This window comes from Ammospiza caudacuta, chromosome 3, assembly GCF_027887145.1.
Source record: "Ammospiza caudacuta isolate bAmmCau1 chromosome 3, bAmmCau1.pri, whole genome shotgun sequence".
Classification (NCBI taxonomy): domain Eukaryota; kingdom Metazoa; phylum Chordata; class Aves; order Passeriformes; family Passerellidae; genus Ammospiza; species Ammospiza caudacuta.
In genome coordinates, this window is record NC_080595.1 from 8,025,420 (window position 1) to 8,045,949 (window position 20,530).

Below are 20,530 nucleotides of genomic sequence, written 5' to 3' on the forward strand. Positions count from 1 at the left end.
AAAACCCCCATAATATAAGTATACTTTTCTATTTCTTCAGCTTTTCAAATAATTGAATCTGAAAACTTTCAGTGACAGTTGCTAGTATGATGTTTTTTGTGGGTTGGGGTCCTGGCTGTTGTTACCTCTGGTTATTGTTGGGCTGTCCTGGGCTTTTCTCTGACTGATGTTATTCTGCTATAATATTGTTGTGAATACTTGCATTAGACTGGATACTGACCTTAACTCTGCAATCAGCATAGAGTAGAACAGATTGTCTCAGCATTGCCTCACCAGTCTCTGATTTACAGCAAAATATAATGGCACGGACAAGGCCCAGTTGAAGGTGTGCTTAAAAATGATTTCCCAACCAAAGCAGTCTTCCTGTCTTCAGATAATGCCAAATTCTTGCCTTACAGGAAGGATTTTTCCTTTTATATAAAAAACCCCCACCAGAAACAGAGCCCTACAGATCAGTAAAAGAAAGCACCTTCTGTAGTTGATATCTTTATGGACAAAAGTTGGGCAACAGAAGCTTTTCAGCTTAGGCTGGGGTACCCTGACAGTTTTAAATTTATGATGATGCTAATGCTGTTTTTTTAACATCTCCTCTTCAAACAACACAGGAATTTTTCTGATTGTGTGGTGAAGTTGTCACAAAAAGATAATTGTTCAGAAGGTGTTATTTTAAGGGTAATGGGGCTGGGATAAATGCAAGTTAAATATGTTTTGAATAAAGCAGACTGCAAATTCTCTACTTCCAGCTAAGAATATTGCCAAGCAAGTGCTGTGCTGGTTATTCTTCTTAATGGTGACTGATGAAACATTCAATGAATCATATCTCTGATTATCAAAGACAGCAGAATTGTACCCAGGAAGTGGGGTAGAGCATCTTGCATTCTGGAAAAGTGCATTCTGGAAAAGAATATCCTACATTAAATCTACTTTACTGGGGATTGTTTGTTTGTTTATTTTATCAGGAACAATGCTTCCTACAGCAGATTGGAGAATCATTTTCTCTCAACATGATGTTATACTGCTGGTCATCAGAGCAGGCCAAGATTCAGTAGCTGGCCCTTTGGGGTTTTTTCTGTGCAGTTTTTGTGGCTGACTAGCATTCTGTCTGTTGTTAATTTAACCTTTCCTTCCAGTGTCAGTATTAATAACCTAAAGGGGCAGCTAAATTGGCAACTTTTGTGGGTTGCAATAAGGATTCTGGTGGAGTCAATGCCAGAAGAGCCTGTGGGGTATTACCTTCAGTTGTGAGAGCAACATGGTGGATATCGCTTCCTGTGAAAACCAGAATTGTCCTTAATAGTATTTTCAGATGGATGATTTGTTCTTGTTTATGCCTTTTTGTTTGGCTGTTGATTTCCCATATGTGGGAAACTATCTTGTTGCATAAAATTTTGGCTTAATGTGCAGAATTCTTTTTTCTACTTCTTCTCAGTCTTTGTTTTTTAATCTAGTGTCATGGAACACTGCTTCAGATAATGAGCTTTGGGTAAAATAGAATTTTGCATGTAGATTTATGTAGAAGATTTCATTTGTGGACCTTTTGTTAGCTACATGATACTGTAACTGTAAAACTACTGATGAGAAACCGTGGTCTTGTCATGGGTTTATTTCATGATCCAGTTACTGAAGTTCTTAGAAGTGCCTCTGCCTGAATTAAGGTGAAAATGGTGACAATAGGATGGGTTTTTTATTTGATAGTAAATATGAGAGGGAGAGAAAGAGAGAGAAAGAAATAAAAAATAGGTGGGGAGAACAGAAAGGGAAAATATCACCACTCCATGGATCCCAGTGATGCTCTATTGATCCTCTCCAGCTGGTCTTCTTGGTGGTGAAGGTCCCCCCAAAAAACATAGAATCCAGTGGGTTTGTACACACTCAGGCTAGGTAGGAAAACCCAGGCACCTCCCTATTGGGGGGGAGTTTGCCATTGTCTGTGTTGCATCATGTGCAGTTCTCTTCAGGAATGACTCTGGGGGGGCACTTTGGGGGGTTTTGATGGATTATGGCACCCCCTCAGCTGCCTGCCATGTGAATGTCCCATGGATGTGGCCTGTGGGGTTGGGGATTCCACAGCTGGGCCAGTTTGTGTTGGGAGGATGAGTGTTCAGTGCCTCTGACCAGAGGCTGCATCTGAAACCTCCTCCACCCCCCCTGCATAATTTTGAGGTCTGTGTAAACCTGGCTTCTGCAGGCTGTGGTCTCTCTCACCCCAAACTCAGCCAGGGAATAATATCTGCTGCCTTTGGCTTTCTTGTGGATGCATTCCTCTCCTTCAGCTTTGTTTTTTTCCTAGGCCTGAGATGAATGGGTTTTCCCTTTATGTAATCTTAGTTGTTTAACTTAGAGTCCAGTCAGGTATCTTCAGGGAGGCTTCTTTGGTTGTAGCTATTTTATGCAGTTTTTGGAACAAGCAAAACTTTTAATCCATGTTTGAGGCATGAACTGCTTCAGCCTCTGACAGTTTAGTATAGGAGATTTGGTTGTTTTTTTAAATTTTTTTTTTACTAATCTCATTAATTGGCATACTGAACAGCATTGTAACATCTCTGTAGTCCTGCCAGCACTCAGTCTTTCCAAACAGCTGTAGTATCAGATTGCACTTTTGTGCTGTGCAAATTAAGCTACTGTAGTACTGTGCTTGTAGAACTGACTTCATTTCTCTGCAGCTTATCTACACAGCTGTTATCACTAGATATGACACACTTTCCAGGAAAATGGTGTCTGTTTAATTCAACACTGATCAGATTAAGTTCCTTTGTGGTAGATCTACAAAAGAAGAAAGTGTAGATTCTAGTCTTTAATATCTGTGTTTTTCTTTTTAATTTCAAGCTAATATGCTTTTTCTATTCACAGTAGTGCTCACATGAATAAAGGGAATAGAGGTTATGTGAAAAAGATTTTTATTAGGATAGACTACACACAAAAACATCAGTCTTGCATGTGTGCTTCATAAAACTGACAGTGATTTGTTATAGCCCATGTGATTTTAGTTTTTTCTTTTGTGATGCTGAGGGGTTTTTTTGTAGTAGCTTTTTAGAGAAGTAAGGTTACTTCAGTCAGACCTGTCCTGCCTCTCCAAATTCTCTTTTGTCCTGAAATAACTTTGAGCCCACAATGAGTTTGAAGGAAATATTCCAAAGGTCTCAGAAGTGGTGAGTTCCTAAATATATTAAGAAAATAGGCAGCCAGCTAAGGAAGACTAAGGAATCATTCTTAGGCCTGCAGAGGAAAGGCTGCACCTTAGAGAATGGAGATACTGTGAATAACCTCATTGCTGGAGAGCCTTCATTGGAGCTCTGACCACCTTAGGCATCTCCAGGAAGCAGACACTCACTCCTGTCTTTACAGAGGTATTTAGTGTCTACAATGTGCTGAACATGGATTTTTAAAACACCTCAGTGTTGTGTTTGGAGGCTGTTGACTGGAGTGCTAATGATCCATATTTTTCTTTGGAGAAGAACCATTTTCACTGAAGAAAGAACCAGATTTGCACAATTCACTCCTTTTTCATGAGCAGCTTTTTGGGCACCCCCAGCTTCATTTCTATCTAAGGTAAAACTGTCATAATGCCACTGTTGAAGGTTTTAGGGACAAATCCTCAAAGAGAAGATCACAGAATTTTTAATCACTGATCTGTTTTTATACCAGACTGATTGCTGTGATGGTTCATTTTCTTTGTATTAGATCTCAGTCAAAAGTTAGTTACCATTTTTATGCTTATGAAAAATATATCTGCCAAATTATATGTTTTATGGGACAGTGAAAACACCAAAAGGTTTTGCTCTGGGTTTTTCATGTTATGTTAGCTGATCTAACATTTTCCTTCATTGTGACTTAACCAAGCATGGAATACAGTCCAATTGTTCTTTGCCAACTGTCTAAGCAAAGATGGTCTACATCTAACCGTGCCCAAAGGAAACCTGCACTTCCACAAGCCAGAGCTATATTCTCCAGGGTCTATATTATTTTGGACTGAAATAATTGTGGGATTTTATCAGCCAAGCCCTAGGTAAGAAGTGATAGCTAAAAGCTCTGAATTTCAGATAGCAAATCACAGCCAAAGGGAGAAATTTTGTGGTGTAGCTTTAATATAAAAAAGGGGGGAAGGAAAACCCAAAGCACATGTTAACCATTGGATTAAGTTTTTGCCTCCTGAAAGCCCCCAAGATTGCTGTTTGTACCCTTTCAGCACTCTGTGCATTTTGCATCCACTCAGTGGATTTCTGCAGCAGTGGTGATCAAATCAAAAATGCTGGGTTATCATCATCTGTCCTTGTGCTGTAAAGTGCAAATGTGATGGGACTCTTGGTGAGACAGTTACATGAAAGCTTGAATGCCTCCATCTGGGTATGAAAATCTACATTGGCTAATCACTTAGGGATTGTAGAAGACTTTTTAAAAATGAATTTATGAGAAATAGGGGAAAATGAAATACAGGATTTGTAAAAGTTGTCATTTTCCCTTATTGCAGCCATTAGAAAGATGCTTCTTGAACATGGTTTTTTACAATAGCTTTATAAATGTTAGATTATTAGTGTACTATTTGCATATTTCCAAGGGCAATTTCTTTTTGCTGTATGCATTTCTATGACTTTAAAAAGAAATATTAACCTATCTGTATAGTTGTGGTGATAACTGCAGTTTATCAAAAACTTGAAGTGAACTTCTGGTGCTGTCTTGCATTTTTTTTTCAGTACTTATGGACTGCTTCACTAACTTGCATATCCTTATGCTGTAACAAGCCTGAAATAACTGAATGTGGGTATATTTGGTTGAGTAATTTAATCCATATATAAGTTCTTTCTAGTTTTTTAGTATTTGTTTTTAAAAATTTCCTTAAATAACAGACAAATCTTTCAAATTAAATTAAGAAAAATACTTGTGTACAACTGTAATAAAAGCTGATATTAAAAAATTACATAAACTGCTCTCTCATGCTTATTCAGAACCTTGTCAATCTAAATGCATTAAAATCTCAGTGTGTTTTAAATGAATGGGTTTGAATTGTGTTCTGTGCTTGAAAATATGCTATTTGGGATTTTTCAACCCCCACTGATTACATCCTAGGAATGGTTGGGATTTTTTCTTTTTCTTGGAAGGAAGTGGCAGAATTATTAGCACACACTGTTGTGGTTTTGCAGCCCTTTCCCTTCTCAGAAGTGAATAAGTTAATAAACCATAGGATGAAGAGAATTACTTTAGCTGTCACTGGCATTTGAAAAATGTTTAGAAGGAATAATTATTTGAATTCTTCTTCTGAGATGTAACATGATGAATGTTCTATGAATCTAACCAATTTAACCTCCAATAAAACAAAGCACTGTTGATTTTAAAGTATTCTGTACTGCTAATATGTTTTTTCTATCAATTCCTTTCTCAATTGATCCCTCTGTTTCCCCCTGCCTCCCATGGCAGTCTTTTCCCTGTAAAAGGACCAATCTGTCTAAGGTAGAGAAATTACATTTCTGTGTATTGATTGCCATGTCTGCATGTAGTTGACTCACAGAGGCTATGCTAATCATCTATATGTCTTGCTTCACTTTAGTTTTTGAATATTTTTTCCCAGAAATTAATTTTTTTTCTATTTATACCTGTGTCAGCATGATACCTAATTTGTAACCTTAATGAAGGAACTATTTTCAGTTCTTGTAAGAAGTAATCTTACAGAACTTCATTTGTATCATTGTCATCTAAACAGTCAGAAAATTGCATTATGTCTTCCTATTTTTGTGATATTCAGAAAACAACCATTTTGCTGTATTCTTTATTTTTTTTTTTAATCAGGCTAGAATTTGAGAGACAGCAACGAGAGGAGCTTGAAAAATTAGAAAGTAAAAGGTAAGGTTGTTCTCTGTGATATTTATGTGTGTATGTGTGTCTGTATATACAAGTTATAAACTCTTTTGCATTGTGAATTTGGAATCACAGTGTTATTCAGCAAGCAGACAATCTTGAGTAGCTGAATTGGAGCTAACTGATATTTAGCAAAGAAACACTGGGTAGATTGTACAGATACAATATATTACCCTTGCTCTTTATTTTCATGGTTTTGCTTTAAAAGATGGCAAATGACCTTCTTAATTAGTATCTCTTTTTTATGGTTTATTTGTCTTTGGATTGAAGTGTGATAGGAGAAACTCACGTGTTACATTCTGCTTTTCTCATATCTAACTGTGGTGTGGGATGTGCATGCTAAACGTGCTTTTCAGAACATTATGTGGAAGCTGGTTTGAAATTCAAAAGAAAGCATTGTTATAAGCTGGCAAGCTGAGTGGATTGTTTTGGCTCATCATACCTGCTATGACTGTGGAAGTGATAGCTGTGCCTTGTTACAGATCTCAGCACTGGTGAGATTCAAAAGCTGAAAACCTTTCTGCCTTCTCAGCTTTAGATGGTGTGCTCCATTTTGATAGAGCTCTTTATGCAGTTGGGCTAAGTGAAGTAAATCAGAACAATCCTGAAGTTCTGGAGCACTGACAGATACTATTCAGCAACTAATGCAACACAGCATCACTGATACTTATTTTTTTTGTTATGTTGGTGGAATTTGAATTCAGGTTGTGCAGAAATTGATTTGCTTGTACTTTAATTCATCTGACTTCTGGCAAAATAACCAGTTGACTTGCAGGTTGTCTCTGCTTGTGTTGTGGGGATAATGGTAACCCTCAAGTAAGAGAGATTACACAGGACATAATAATTTGTCAAATTTTACAATCCTGTTTGTCAGTAATTCGGTTTGAGTTACCTAAAATGAAAATATTGCTCTAATTCATCTGTTGGCTTAATTTTGGTGAGGCAAATTGCTAATCAAGTCCTTCTATACAAGTTTTTGTGCATGAGAATGTATGTATGTAAAAAAATTACATATTTACTCTGCACTGTGTGCATGGATATGTTCTACTGATATTTTTATTTGATTTGAGCGAACTAATACAGCCTATAATTTTTTAATAAGTGCCAAATAACATATCTTCATACAACTTTATAAATCCACAGCTTTTTATACTGACAAAGACTATATGAATCTCTTTTTGATTTGTCTCATGCATTGAGTCATTTCCAAGAAATGAAAGATCTTAACTGGTAGCAAAACAAAACTATTAAAACAAGAAATGGTTATATATAGTCAAAAATCTTACTCCATACCTTTTTAACTTCATGTAAATGTTTTACTGTAGGAAACAAATAGAAGAGATGGAAGAAAAGCAGAAATCTGACAAAGCAGAACTTGTAAGAATGCAGCAAGAAGTGGAGTCACAGCGCAAAGAGACAGAAATAGTTCAGCTGCAAATCCGAAAACAGGAGGAGAGCCTGAAACAAAGAAGTGTTCACATTGAAAGCAGGTTAAAGGATTTGCTGGCTGAAAAAGAAAAATTTGAAGAGGAGAGATTGAGGGAACAACAGGAGATAGAGCTTCAAAAGAAAAAGCAGCAGGAAGAAATTTTTGCCCGGGTCAAAGAGGAGCTGCAGCGATTACATGAACTTAATCATAATGAAAAAGTAGAGAAAATGCAGATTTTTCGTGAACTAGAAAAACTGAAAAAGGAAAAAGATGATCAGTATCTTAAGCTGGAATCAGAAAAAAAGAGACTTGAAGAACAGGAAAGAGAACAGGTGATGCTGGTGGCTCACCTGGAGGAACAGCTTCGAGAGAAGCAGATCATGATAGAGCTCCTGAAGAGAGGGGATGTGCAAAGACTAGAAGAAGAGAGAAGAAATCTTGAAGAGATCAGAGAATCTCTTTTGAAAGTCAAGGAAGCCCGATCTGAAGGTGATGAAAACCATGAAGAATTAGAAAAAGCACAGCATGATTTCATAGAGTTTAAAAGGAAGCAGCTGGAACAGCTGGCTATTTTGGAAAAAGATTTAATTCAACAAATGGATCACCTAGAAAAGGAAATAGCGGATGAAAAAAGAGATCTGGAGCACTTAAAATTTGCACATGAAGAGCCTTTAAATCTCAAGAGAGATGATGAAAACTTTATGGATGCCGTACTCAAGGCTGAAGAAGTTGACAAGATAAAGCCAGTGGAATACAGGCTCCAATCTAAAATACGTCAGCTTGAGTACCTGAAGAGTGATCATTTGCCAGCTCTGCTGGAGGAAAAACAAAGAGCTTCTGAAGTCCTTGACAGGGGCTTATTAGGGTTAGATAATACTCTCTATCAAATAGAGAAAGAAATAGAAGAAAAAGAAGAGCAGCTTGCCCAGTATAGGGCTAGCACAAATCAGCTGCAGCAGCTACAAGAAACCTTTGAATTCGCTGCCAACGTAGCCCGGCAGGAAGGGAAGGTTCGGAAAAAGGAAAAAGAAATCCTTGAATCAAGGGAAAAGCAGCAGAGAGAGGCACTGGAGCAAGCTGTTGCTAAGTTAGAAAGGAGGCATTCTGCTTTGCAGCGGCGTTCCACCATAGACTTTGAAATTGAGGAGCAGAAACAGAAGCTGGCTACCTTGAACAACAGATGTGGTGAGCAGGCAGGGCTGCAGGCAAGTCTGGAAGCTGAACAGAAAGCTCTTGAGCAAGACCGAGAACGGTGAGTGCTGCAGTGCCTTCCATTTATCACAACCTGTCCACAAAAAGGGAATTGTGGCATTCACATTCTCTGAAAATCCATTTGCCCAGGATTTTTCTCCTGGGAAACTGAGAAGCCTCAGAGAAAAGGAAAACAATTCTTATCTCATTTGCTTCTCTTGTGTTATGCTTGTGTGGAATGTGTTTGGAGATTATTTACCCACAGGTGATTGTTTCGTTGGATTCTGGTGTGAATTGTTTTCACTCATTGGCCAATCAGTGGCAAGCTGTATATCAGGCCTCTGGAGAGAGTCACGAGTTTTCGTTATTATCCTTTTAGCATTCAGTAACCATCCTTTATGTGTTCTTTAGTATAGTATAGTGTTCTTTAATATAGTATCATAAATAATAAATTACCCTGTGAGAGCATGGAGTCAGATTCATCATTCCTGCCTTCATTGAAGCACCCTGCAAATACAATAGGGAATAATTTTACACCTTGGATGTTGAGAGCACAGCTTGTTCAATGTCCCAGTACTTGAGTTTCTTCATGAGTTTCAAGTAGTTTACCCAGAATTGAAACTCTGCTGCTTTTTAAAGGATTTTTGCTCGTCCATTGAGTTCTGGTATGTTTGGATACTTATCCCATCCTCAGCAGGATATTATTTGCATTAGCCATCACAGTACTTAAATTGTTTTACCTATGTAGAAAGCTGAGACATCCTTATGTTCTGCCCTTACAGCAAATGCACCATCTAACAATTTTTTTCTCTAAAATGATTTCTGTATAACATTTCATTTTCTTTATTAGCAGCAAGTTAGATGTTTTTCAAGATTTGTAGACTGTCACATTAAACCTACTGACTGTCCCTCTCAACTGGTGATGTATTGAACCCTTCTGGTATTAAAAGTAAATGTGGGCAAATATTTTTAATTTTTTAACAGCTCTGGTTTCAAGGCTAAATAAAAATAAGCTATATCCATATAAAATTTGATGTTGCTTTTTAAGCTTATTGGAAAATATACAGAGGCTTTACTACTGCCCAGTGTGGTGCCAGTCCCTTTGAGGCACAGAAGCAATGTCATCAGTTGTACTCAAGATATCTTGTAGCATTACATTTGGCCTAAGTGTGGGAGGCTCAGAGAAAAGTCAGGCAGGTGGGGAAGGATCTTTCTCTGTGGAAGAAGAGGAAGAAATCTTTTGGGTGTTTTTTTGACCTGAGCAAAAATTCACTAAGATTAATGTGTTCAATCCCTGTAGTACTGAAAACATGCAGAATTGCCATTTTTAAATGTGCTACCTGATTTGCTTATACTGGAGCTTTAAAACCTGTGACTGTCAGTGAAAAAATGAGTTTTTTTTTACTGAGGTAGCGTTTGTCATCTGTTTTTTAAATATTTCACTTATTTATCTGAATATTTTTTCATAAGCCCTTCAAACAGATGTGGAAAAAGCCACGCGAAGGAAGAAACTTGCCTGTAGCCAAATTGAAGAGCTCTTCTGTGTTCCATTCCTTTTAAACCATTATCAGAAGAATTGCTTTATATAGACTGTGTAGAGGTCACTTTTTCAACATTTATAGCGACATTGTTTGGCTTTTAGTTAAGCATTTTCAACACCGATTCATCATTTTGTGGAAATTGCCATTATTTTCCATAATAGTTGTGAACATAGAATCTCATTTTCTACACTAAGCATCTCACTTGACTGAAGTGAGCTATAGACAACTGGAGGTTCCACAAAAATAGGGTTGTGTGATAAGTGAAAAAATGTTGTCTGCCAGAAAACTGAGGTTTAGAGAAGATACTGAGGAAGTAAAGAGATATTTTTTCCCCCTCTTTTTTTCCTTGATTTTTTTTCTTGTTTACTTCAAAATCCTCTTTCACAGGCTAAATAAAACTTTGAAGTCTTTCAGTGAATAGCCCATGGGCCTGAATAATTCAATTCAGTATGTTTTTGTGAATGTAGAGGCAAGAAAAAGATCTAAAGATACATGAGAATATGTTAAACATTTCAGGCTACTTACTGCTCTTGTGTTTGAGTTCACATTTCACAGTATATGATGCCACAGTAAGCATATGAATTATATAATTTTCTTATTGTTTATCTAGATCCCATTATGTAATGATGTGCTCTGGTTCAATCAATGTTAACTATCTGAAAATGTTTAAATGAAATAATCATTTAAAGTGCTATACAAGTGTAAGTCCGTCATAACTAGGTACAGTGTTTTTATTTGTTTGAGTAATATGGAAGCTCAAAATGCTTTAAACTACAGCTGTCTTGCTTTGAGATAATTTAAAGGAGAATGGCCTGGAATGAGTTAACTCCTTTAAGAGTTCCAATAATCCCTTTCCACCAAAAAGAAATTAATACTAATACCAGTGTCTCAGTTTGGAAGGACAGGTGCCTGCTAAGGAAGGCAGGAGCCTCCCCTGAAGTGGAGAATGTGAAACCCCCCCTGAATTGCTATAAATTTTAAATTAAGGAGCTCTCAGGTAAAAATATGGGAGCAGGAAATAACAGTTCTTTAGTAGGGAAGAAAAGAAAAGGATTAAATAAACAATGCAGTAAACCAAAACAACACTGCCAGAGTCAGAACACAACCTGACACCCTGTGGGTCAGGGTGTTGGTGGCAGTCCCATTGGAATTGTGGCTGCAGCCCTCCTGCAGTGTCAGGGGTGGTTCTGCTGGAGCAGGGATCCTGTAGAAAGGAGTGCAATATTCCTCTGAAGATCCAGTGGAAGCAAAGGCAGCTGCTGCTCCTCTGGGAATCCAGTGGAGAAGCTGTGCTGGTGTTCCAGAATCTCCAGATTATATCCCAGTAGGAATGCTTGGCTCCTCCCTCTGGGCAGAGCATCTCACAATGGGATGCTGTAGTTCTTATCAGTCATGCAGTGACACTCAATAGCCTCTTATCAAAAGATGTTCCCCTCCCAGGGAGGAGTGGGTGTGGAAGAGACAATGAAAACTGCCCACTTAAAAGAAAACAACTGCCATAGAGATGGCAAATAGAATACATCTTGCCTTGCAGTCTGGGACATAGCAGAAAGTGAAAAAGCATTAGTTTATGAAGAAAAAGAATGCCAGTAGGCAAGGGGGGGAAAAAGAAAATAACTGCTAGATATTGAACTGCTTGACCTCAGCACTGCAGTGAAACAAAAGGCAGGCCTGAAATACCCATTCCAACAGGGACCTGCTGGGACAGCCTCGGGCTGTGCAGGATGTGGTGACAAGGTTTGCCCTTGCCTCTCTGCCTTCACTCCCCACTTCAGTTCCTGACTTGGCACCTTGGGGAGCAGGATCAGGTTTCAGACAATCCCAGAATCAGCAAGGTTGGAACAGGCCATGGAGATCATCAAGTCCAACCTGTGCCCCGACACTGCCTTGTCTCCCCTGGGCCTCCTCTTCTCCGGGATAAACGACCCCAGATCAGATCCGCTGGGAAGGCAGGAGCCTCACAGAGCACTTCCAGCAGCAGATAAAGAGCTTCCCTATGGCAAGGCACAGCAGGGCAGCTGGACTGAGGCCACTAAATGTGTCCTCTCCAAGGCTCAGTGCTGGTCAGCAGCAGCTTGGGCTGGAGCAGGGCAGCTCTGCTTCACTTCTGCCAGTAGATGCCCCCTGGTTCCTGGACAAGCGGCTGCAGAATTTGCTCTCAAGGCAGCTCAAACGTTGCTACTGCAGTTTCTCTGATCTGAGGGGAAAAAAATACCAAACCAAAAAGGAAAGAAAAGGCTTTGCCTAAGTAGAGATCAAGCAGTCAGCAAAGGAAATATCATGCTGTGAAAAAATTTAGGTGGGGAACTTTTTAAAATGCCTGCGCCCCCAATTCCACCAGACACTCAAGGTCTGTGGCTTCAGGGTCTTAAAAAACACAGTAACAGTTTTTGGCCACAGATAATTATGGTATTTAATGTCATTGTGAATCACCCCAAGACAACAAGGATTACTCTCAAAATGATAATTTGAGGTTAAGTTCAACTGGGATATATACACACATTTTGGCTTTACTGGCAGTGGTGTGGGGGACAAGGATGAGCATAAAGCAGCTTTAGAGCCATCTTTGAAGCAAGTGGCAGGGCACAGTTCTGTGTTCTCACTGGTGGATGCAGCACAAGGCTGACTAAGTTTGTAGCTAAATAAGTAATGTCTTCTCATAGTAGGATGTTTACAAACCAAGAGCTAAGCTTTGTTCCTTTAATGTAAATCTGATTTTTGTGGTTAAATTGATTTTTCCATGGATGCAAACACTTTCCTATATACATAAGCCATCTTTCATCCACTTACCCTCAGGACACAAGATTGTTTTGGTGCTAATCAAAAGAAATAGATGGCTTCTGGCAGTGCTGCAAAAAGCACTCTAAAACTGAGGTAACAATTCAGCCTAAGCCTCAGCATTCATCATCTGTCTAATTTTTTCACTTAACCCCCAGGATGGAATATAGAGCTGCACTTCAGTTTAGATATATACAATTGTACCAGAAGTGATAGAATCCCAGGTTTGCATAGTTTCTCCTGTTTCAGCAAGAACTTATTTTCTTTTATTACTTGATTTCTAAGTAATCTCTAGAAAAACAATTACTTTTAGAGACAAAAATTGTAATGAAAATGGGGAAGATTATTACTGTGTTACTAATCTAATCTTAGCTACTTTACAAGTGAAAGGGATGTTCTAAAGATTACTTTGTTGTAATATGATGAATATTGTAATAAGTGCTTCTTATTTCATACGAAGTGCCTCAGGCATTTTTAGTCAGAAACACAGTACCCAATTTTAAATGTTGTATTCTGTGCATAAATCTGGGTGGAACTGAATTTATTTGTTAAAGAAAGCAAGGAGGTTTCAAAAGAGGATTTCTTAGCTGTATAAATACAATAAGTACTAAATGTTTGTTAGTGAATTTTCAAAAATGTATATACAGATGGAACAACTGGAAAATTTATATGTGTAGTACACAATTTAAAGATTTTTCTTAGAGAGAAGTTTTGCCACATCAATGTTCGGGGTTTTCTTTGTTTTTTTTTTTTTTTTTTTGTGCTGTATTTTGAGTTTTTCATTTTTTCTCCTTTCATTTCTTCATTTACTTTCACACTGGAAGGTAATATCTGAGGTCATTGGTAATATCTGAGGTCATTGATAAAGTTTTTTAAAAATGAGAATTAATGTGATTCTAGTAGATAGGTTAGGCCTTGGGAATTAATATTTAATGTACAGATTTAGATACCTCTTGTGATGGAAATTATTGAAGTTGTTTTATTTGACTTAATACTACTCTTGGAATGTGGTTTTGAGCTGTCTCTATTTTCCTATCTAAATGTGCTTAAAGAACAATTATGACTTTTAAACCTTTATTAGTATCTACAATCTTATGTGCATGTATAGCAGTGTAGGCACATTGCTTCCCATCAGATCTATTCAAATCAACTCTAAACCAAAGCAAATTACATGTTTTGATATCTTTGTAGCCTGGACCAGGAAATTCAGCAGCTGAAGCAAAAAATATATGAGGGTGATGGAGCTCAGAAAGGAAACCATGGAATGTTAGATGAGAGACTCTCCCATAGCACTTCCCCTGCCAGCCCAGCAAAGGCACAGCCACCTACTGCCCCACTGGTTGATGAAAGGTAGGTAACCTGCATTCCTGAAATGGAATGCAAACAATAGCTTTAAAAAGAGATATTTTGAAGGACCATTCTGCCAGGGTTGAATTTGATTTATATACTGGAAGGCTGGTCTGGAAATAAAATTGATGTTCTGCTGTAAATAGCCAATAGCCTCAGCTGTTGTTCCTGTCCAGTTTGTTTTAGAATACAGGGTTGGGAAACTATAGGCTGAAAGGTATTTAAATAGATTTTGAGTTTACCTGTCTATATGGTTTTGCTTCATATATGCTTAAGGCAACTAAGTAAATTTAATTGCCTTAAACCTTTTTTTTAATAGGACAGCTGCCTGGCATCACTAAAATCTTTAATTTCCCTTGTTATACTGACACATGGCAGTTGTTAGTGTCAGCTCTTGGAAAATTCCTTCTGTTTGAAGACCAAACCTTTGCTAGTCCAAGTTGCTGATATCAGAGCAGCAGTGAAGGCAAGCTGTTAAATTACTGAAGATGCAACCTCAGCCTTCTTTATTCTTCATCACTTGTACCCTCACTGCCTCTTGAGTGTAGAGCTGCACTCACAGCAGTGGCTGAACCTGTGCTCTAGTAATTTGTTTAATTAATAACAATTTTTAACCTTTACTGGTCAGATGAACACTTGTTCAAAAGTCAGTGTTCCTTCCTTAAGGAGGGATAAAATGGGTCTAACATTGTCTGCCAGTTAAGAGCTGTGCAGTACTTGGGGTTAAAAGCATTTCAAAGAGCCTTTTAGTCTGTCTTGATTTTTTATGTAAAATACACTATTTTTCCATACACACACACACTTTTCTATATCTTAAAGGATAAATGCCTTTATTGAACAAGAAGTGCAGAGAAGGCTCCAGAATATTCATCACAAAGCTGAGGATAATCATGTTAGTGCATCCTGGACTACAGAAAGTTTGAAGGTGAGCAGAAATGGGTGAGAGATCCTGACCTTCAATGGATCATGTCTAACCACTGATTTAGTTTTGTTGTTCAGTAATTTCCTTGTTTTCCTGTGTTTACTTACTCTTAATTTACCAAAAACTTTAAAAACTTTTACCTCATTTACTGTTTACTTCTTTTAAAATTTTAATAATATATTTATTTTCAGTGGCATTTTTATTTTGTATTCTGGTTTTTTTTGGCAGGAAAGAGTGTGTAAATGACAATAAGCAGTTTGCAAACAAAATCTTCATTTTATGTCAGAAAAGATTTAACTGATTAAAATTGAGGTTCTTCTGGATGGAATTTCATACTTACAAACGAATGCCTATTCAAAAACTGGCGATCTAATTGATCCAAAGAGTGGATTGATTGACTTCTAAGCCATTTGTTTAATAAATATTGATTGATATTTTTGTCTATTATAATGTCTCTTCCTCTAATACTTTAGAATTAACCTATACAAGAAAGGCACTTTTTAATAACCTCCTGCACCTTTTTTTTGTGCCTAGGATAATGAGAGGCACAATAACAGCACTATTCAACGCAAGCTGAAGTATGAGGTAGGTCATAATTTGTCTGAAGGAAATGCTTGTCTTAAATTATGGCATGCCCTGTAATTAAATTTCATAATGTTTAGCTGCATAATTAGAATTTTGAATTCACAGCAAGATTAATGGCTAACAGAGATGGAGGTGCATCTTATCAGCTGGAAACAAAGTGATTTTCTTTCAGATTGTACCTGGCTCTTCCTTGTTTGAAAGGTGTGGTGTTAGGGTGGATCTGTCTTCATTGTTTTGCCACCATTCTGAATTTGGAATAGTATCCCTTTCATTATTTTTAGAGGAGAAAAGTGTTTAATGAGCATTGAATGAAATTTAATTTAAAATAAATTCATTTAATACAATGATTGTCTGAATTCAGAATACACATAACATTTTTGACTCACACTGAACTGCTGTAAGGGTGTCTGTAAGGTAGCAAAAGGAACCAGGCAGGCTGTGTGTGTCCTGAAGGATTCATGTATAGGTGTATTATACATGTATTAAATGAATAAATACATTAGATTGTATAATGTATAAATACATTATATATATATCTATTATAAATATTTATAAAAAATCATAAATACATGTATTTATGTATTTATGTATTTTTAAACTAAGGCTCAGACCCTTCCCACCATATTTAGTTGTCTAAGTGCTGCTTGTAACATAGTTATTGTCTTGGTGAGTAAATCCTAGGTACTTTCATGGATTTAAACTGTAACAACAGAAGAGCTGCAGCACCTCAAACTTGCATTTCTTTTGACTTTTACATTTATGTTTTTCAGCTGTGTTGGACTTTTTGCACTCTGTTGGCTCATATGGGATTATTTTTTTGTGTGTGTGTGGGGAAAAAAATTGAGGGTTTGAGTTTCTGCATTGCCTGTTGAATTTCCTGGGGTTTTTGAGTAAAGCATATATAAACCAACTGAAATGGATGCTGTACAAAGAAAAAGCAGCGGTGGGTTGAAAAGATGAACTGTTCCTTAATCAGATCTCAATCACTGCTATTGGGTTTTTGAGAGAGAGAGATTGTACCAATTTTGAATGATTGTATGAATCTAATCAAAATCAATCCTCAGTTAGAGAAATGTTTTGGTCAGGAGACTTTACAAAGAGATTTTTATTTTTTTCTTTTGGAATTTTTAACAGAAAAGTCAACAGTGGCAGCCACACTATGGCTTTCCATTTCTGTCTAAAGATTTCAATTGTGTGGAGAAAATGCAGGAATAAGAGACCATAAAAGACAGAAGGCATATGCAGAAATGCTGGATTTATTTTCCAGTTCTGGAAGACATTCCTCCCCTTGTACATCAGAGAAGGCATTTCAGAATGAAGGCATAGAGCAGGAGAGCTTTGCATGTCATTGTGACATTAGAAGTAGTTTAATTCACTCTAAAGGTACTAATACTTTGAACAGTAAGAATGTTCTGTATCAGAATGTTTTATCTACTTCTTTACATAGTTCTGATTTTAATGATGTGGCTTATTCACTCCACAAGGTTGAAAATTTCAATCATATTGGTGATAAAATAATTACTTCTCCAGATTGTGAGAGCTCAAGAACTGAGTCTGATTGTTCCCACTTGAAACAGATTTCTTCTGCAGGATCCTTAATGGGTGCTAAATGAGCAAACTGGCTTTAGCATATTGTGCCTTCTCTTTTCTCAGTCTAATGTGCATTCTGAAACAAAAACTTAGAAAGATAACAGCCCATTAAAGACAGTGCAACCAATAGTTGAAGACCAGTCTAGTGATTCTCAGCTTCCAGCACACAGTGCCTCTGATTTGGTTTCTTTTAGGTCAATAACTTCTTGTTTTGATGCAAGACCAGAACATGCTTCCAGTTTGGGATATTTTTTCAGTCAGCTTTGTTGCTTTTACCAAGATTCCAGTAGTCAGCTGATCAGCAGTGCAGTGGGTTCTAAACAGATTGAGGAGTTAGGAAGTTTGTGTGATGCAAGTGAGAGATGTGCCCAAGCAACATCATTAATAAAAAATCTGTCATTTATAAGAAACTTGCAAGTAAACATGTTCCTCAAGTCAGGCATGAATAAAGACATATCCTACACTAGTGGTGGTGCTAAAATGTCAAAATGTCATTCAGCCTGAATCCCCCATGCAAGAGGCTGTCACAATGAGCATAAGCATGGACATCTCTGATGCCTTTGTGAGAAAAGCCCCCTGAAGAATTTGCATGCCATTGGGGGAAAAAAGAGCTAGAAAACAGTTTAGTGTTAAGGCAGAACTTTGTGCATTTTCCTGATGTTTTTTTGAAACTTCAAGTCTGTTCTCTGGAAAAGGAACTGGAATTTTTCATCTGTGCTTAACCTCAGATTTCTGTTAGGGTTGAGGAGTTGAAAGGTGTCTGTTGGCAGTTGCAGAAAACCAGACCCAGAACCTGCTTGCTTGCTCTTGTTGGGTTCCATTCTGTCTGTTGTTATTTTGTCAGCTGAACAAGGCAGCTGCCAGAGTTCCTTGGCAGTATTCCAAGGTTCCTATCAGCACTGTAAAGGAGATTCAAGTTGGCTTTGCTGGACAGAATATTCGACTTCTGTGCTCTGCTGAAGATGGTTTACTCACAATATTTACCTATAACAAACACCTTGCTCAAAGAATTTGCAGTGACATGAGAAGTTTGATTATTACAGTTTGATTGTTTGGAGGATGATGTTTATTTAAATGAATTTCAGCTCTTGAAAGACGATGCAGATTTCACTGGACTGGACTTCAGATATAAATAATTGGTTTTTTTCAAATGGACTACAATGGCTCTGTAACAACTGAGTTAGCTGACCTGGTTTGCTTACTCTATGAAAATATGGGAAGGATTAAACCTTCATTAGGTGACATTCACATACTGCTGTCTACATCAGTGAATGTAGACTGTGCTGAGCAGACTGTGTATAGGAGTCTTGTTCTTACAACTCCTCATACAGGTCACTTAAAGGACAATAATATCTTTTTTTCTGCACCTAACATTTTGGATGCTTCATGCCAGTGATCACAATTTGACAGCCTTTGGTTGTAGAGTTTGAATAATACCCATTGTGCAGTTTTGCCAGACAAAGAGAAGTGAACATAAATTGAGCTTGTGTTTTCTAAAAGGAACAAGGTTGGACCTGATTCAGGAATTGTTTTTTCTAAATACTGTGAAAAAGAAATAAATACTCTCCTGAGAGTCATCCCATCAATTCTTCAAAGCAGTTTGCATATCCCTTTGAAAATCTGGAAATTAACATTCAGTTCAAGTGAAGAAGCCATTTGGCTAATTATGCATTTGACTAGGTATTGAAATCCAAAAGAGTTTAGATACATTCAAAATAAAAGGCTAATAAATATTGATAAAATCCTTCCCCACTTTTTTTAATCAATAGAGAAAAGGAACCTTTGAGCTCTGAGGGAATACCACAGACTGTGTAAACACATCTGTGTAAACACATCTAAACAGTAATAATTATTAATTGAGTGCTTGCATTCTGTACATCTCTGATATGCTGTACATACAGTTCCTTGAGAAAGTGAGGACATTAAATGCTTCTGTGTTATATGGTAGGTGGATGAACACAATAATTACAGCTCTGTCTTATGATTTCCATTTTGGCTGTGTTTTCTAGCTCCTTCCAAATACTATCTATCTTCATTAATGTCTTCTCTATTCCTCCTTGATTGTCTTTTCCTTAATCTTTTTGAAAAATCTTTGTTTTTCATGCTCCTCATTTACTTCATGCCCTTGATCTCAATATTTCAAAACATCTGCAGATTTTTTTAATCTTACTTTCAATTTATGCTCTTAATACTAGATATTTACAGCTTTTATATGTGCAATTTTGGGAATATTATCATTGACAATTCTCTTCCTCTTCAGAGTTTTCCATTTAATGTTTATTGCACTTCCATATCAAAATTTGTCACAAGTGCAAAAGGAGTTGTGCTTTAAATAGCATTTCAGGCTTTGGTGATGCTGCTGTGGCAAGACAGATGTTTTGGAGTCAGCCATCTGTGAGCACGTTTCTCATGCTCCAGCTAGGTAGCTGACAACTGGGGACACTGCCTGGCAGATGGAGTGAGTTTAACTCTGTCCATGTAATGTTCTTGGCCTTGCTTTCATCATTGTCTGCTTGCTTACTGATGGAGTTGTTGGTGCTGTGAGATTTCCTCTTTTATAGTCTTTTTGTTATTGCATCCCAAGAAGAAATGGAGCTGTTGGACATTAATAGAATATTTCCATTAGTCAAGGCTTTCCTCTAGCTTAGGATGAGGGGTATTTTACAAGTTAACCCCTGTCAGATGGTCTAATAATAAATAAGCTGTTGTCTCCTATTTTTTGTTTCTTCCCTTGTAAGGGGAGCTGAATATCTTTTGAATCCTGTTGCTTGAATATGCCATCTGCCTTGTTTGAGGAAGATGGTTCTTGGCAGAAAAACCAGTGGTGTCTAATATGAAATTCTAAATTCTGTTAGCATATTGCCAAGCAGAGGTGAAATCTATCACACAGAGTTAGACTTCAGTCTCTCTCCTAGTATAAGAACATTTCCAATTTGTTTTTACCATATGTTAGGGCATGATAATGTAACTCACATGGGATTTAAAAAGAAATAGTTTGCTTTGGGTAGGGAAGTTATGTCTGGAAGGATGAGCACTTGTTTGGATAAAGAGTTATGGGGGTTTTTATTGTTATATTTCTACTTCCTTAAGGAAGTCCAAAAATGAGCAAAATGTGTCATGTTATTTTGAGGTATTTTAACAAAGAACGTGTACACAAATGAGTAGAGAGAATAATATCATCATGTCAGTCCTGCCCAGGAGTGGCTCCCTCATTGACATCACTATGAGATTTCTTCTGGGCCTTGCCCAAAGTCAGCCTTGAGTGGCACTACCTGAGAGAACTGCCTTGATCGAGGC

At 37.5% G+C, this 20,530-nt stretch overlaps 1 protein-coding gene across 1 annotated transcript in view; it reads left to right on the forward strand.

Annotated features, from left to right (window-relative positions):
* KIF16B (kinesin family member 16B) overlaps positions 1 to 20,530 on the forward strand; it is a 141,240-nt gene that overhangs the window by 70,507 nt on the left and 50,203 nt on the right. Inside the window, exons 18-22 of the mRNA XM_058801365.1 lie at positions 5,782 to 5,835; positions 7,176 to 8,531; positions 13,981 to 14,139; positions 14,956 to 15,061; positions 15,593 to 15,643. Coding sequence (XP_058657348.1) covers positions 5,782 to 5,835; positions 7,176 to 8,531; positions 13,981 to 14,139; positions 14,956 to 15,061; positions 15,593 to 15,643 — 1,726 coding nt within the window. The remainder of the gene's footprint in view (positions 1 to 5,781; positions 5,836 to 7,175; positions 8,532 to 13,980; positions 14,140 to 14,955; positions 15,062 to 15,592; positions 15,644 to 20,530) is intronic.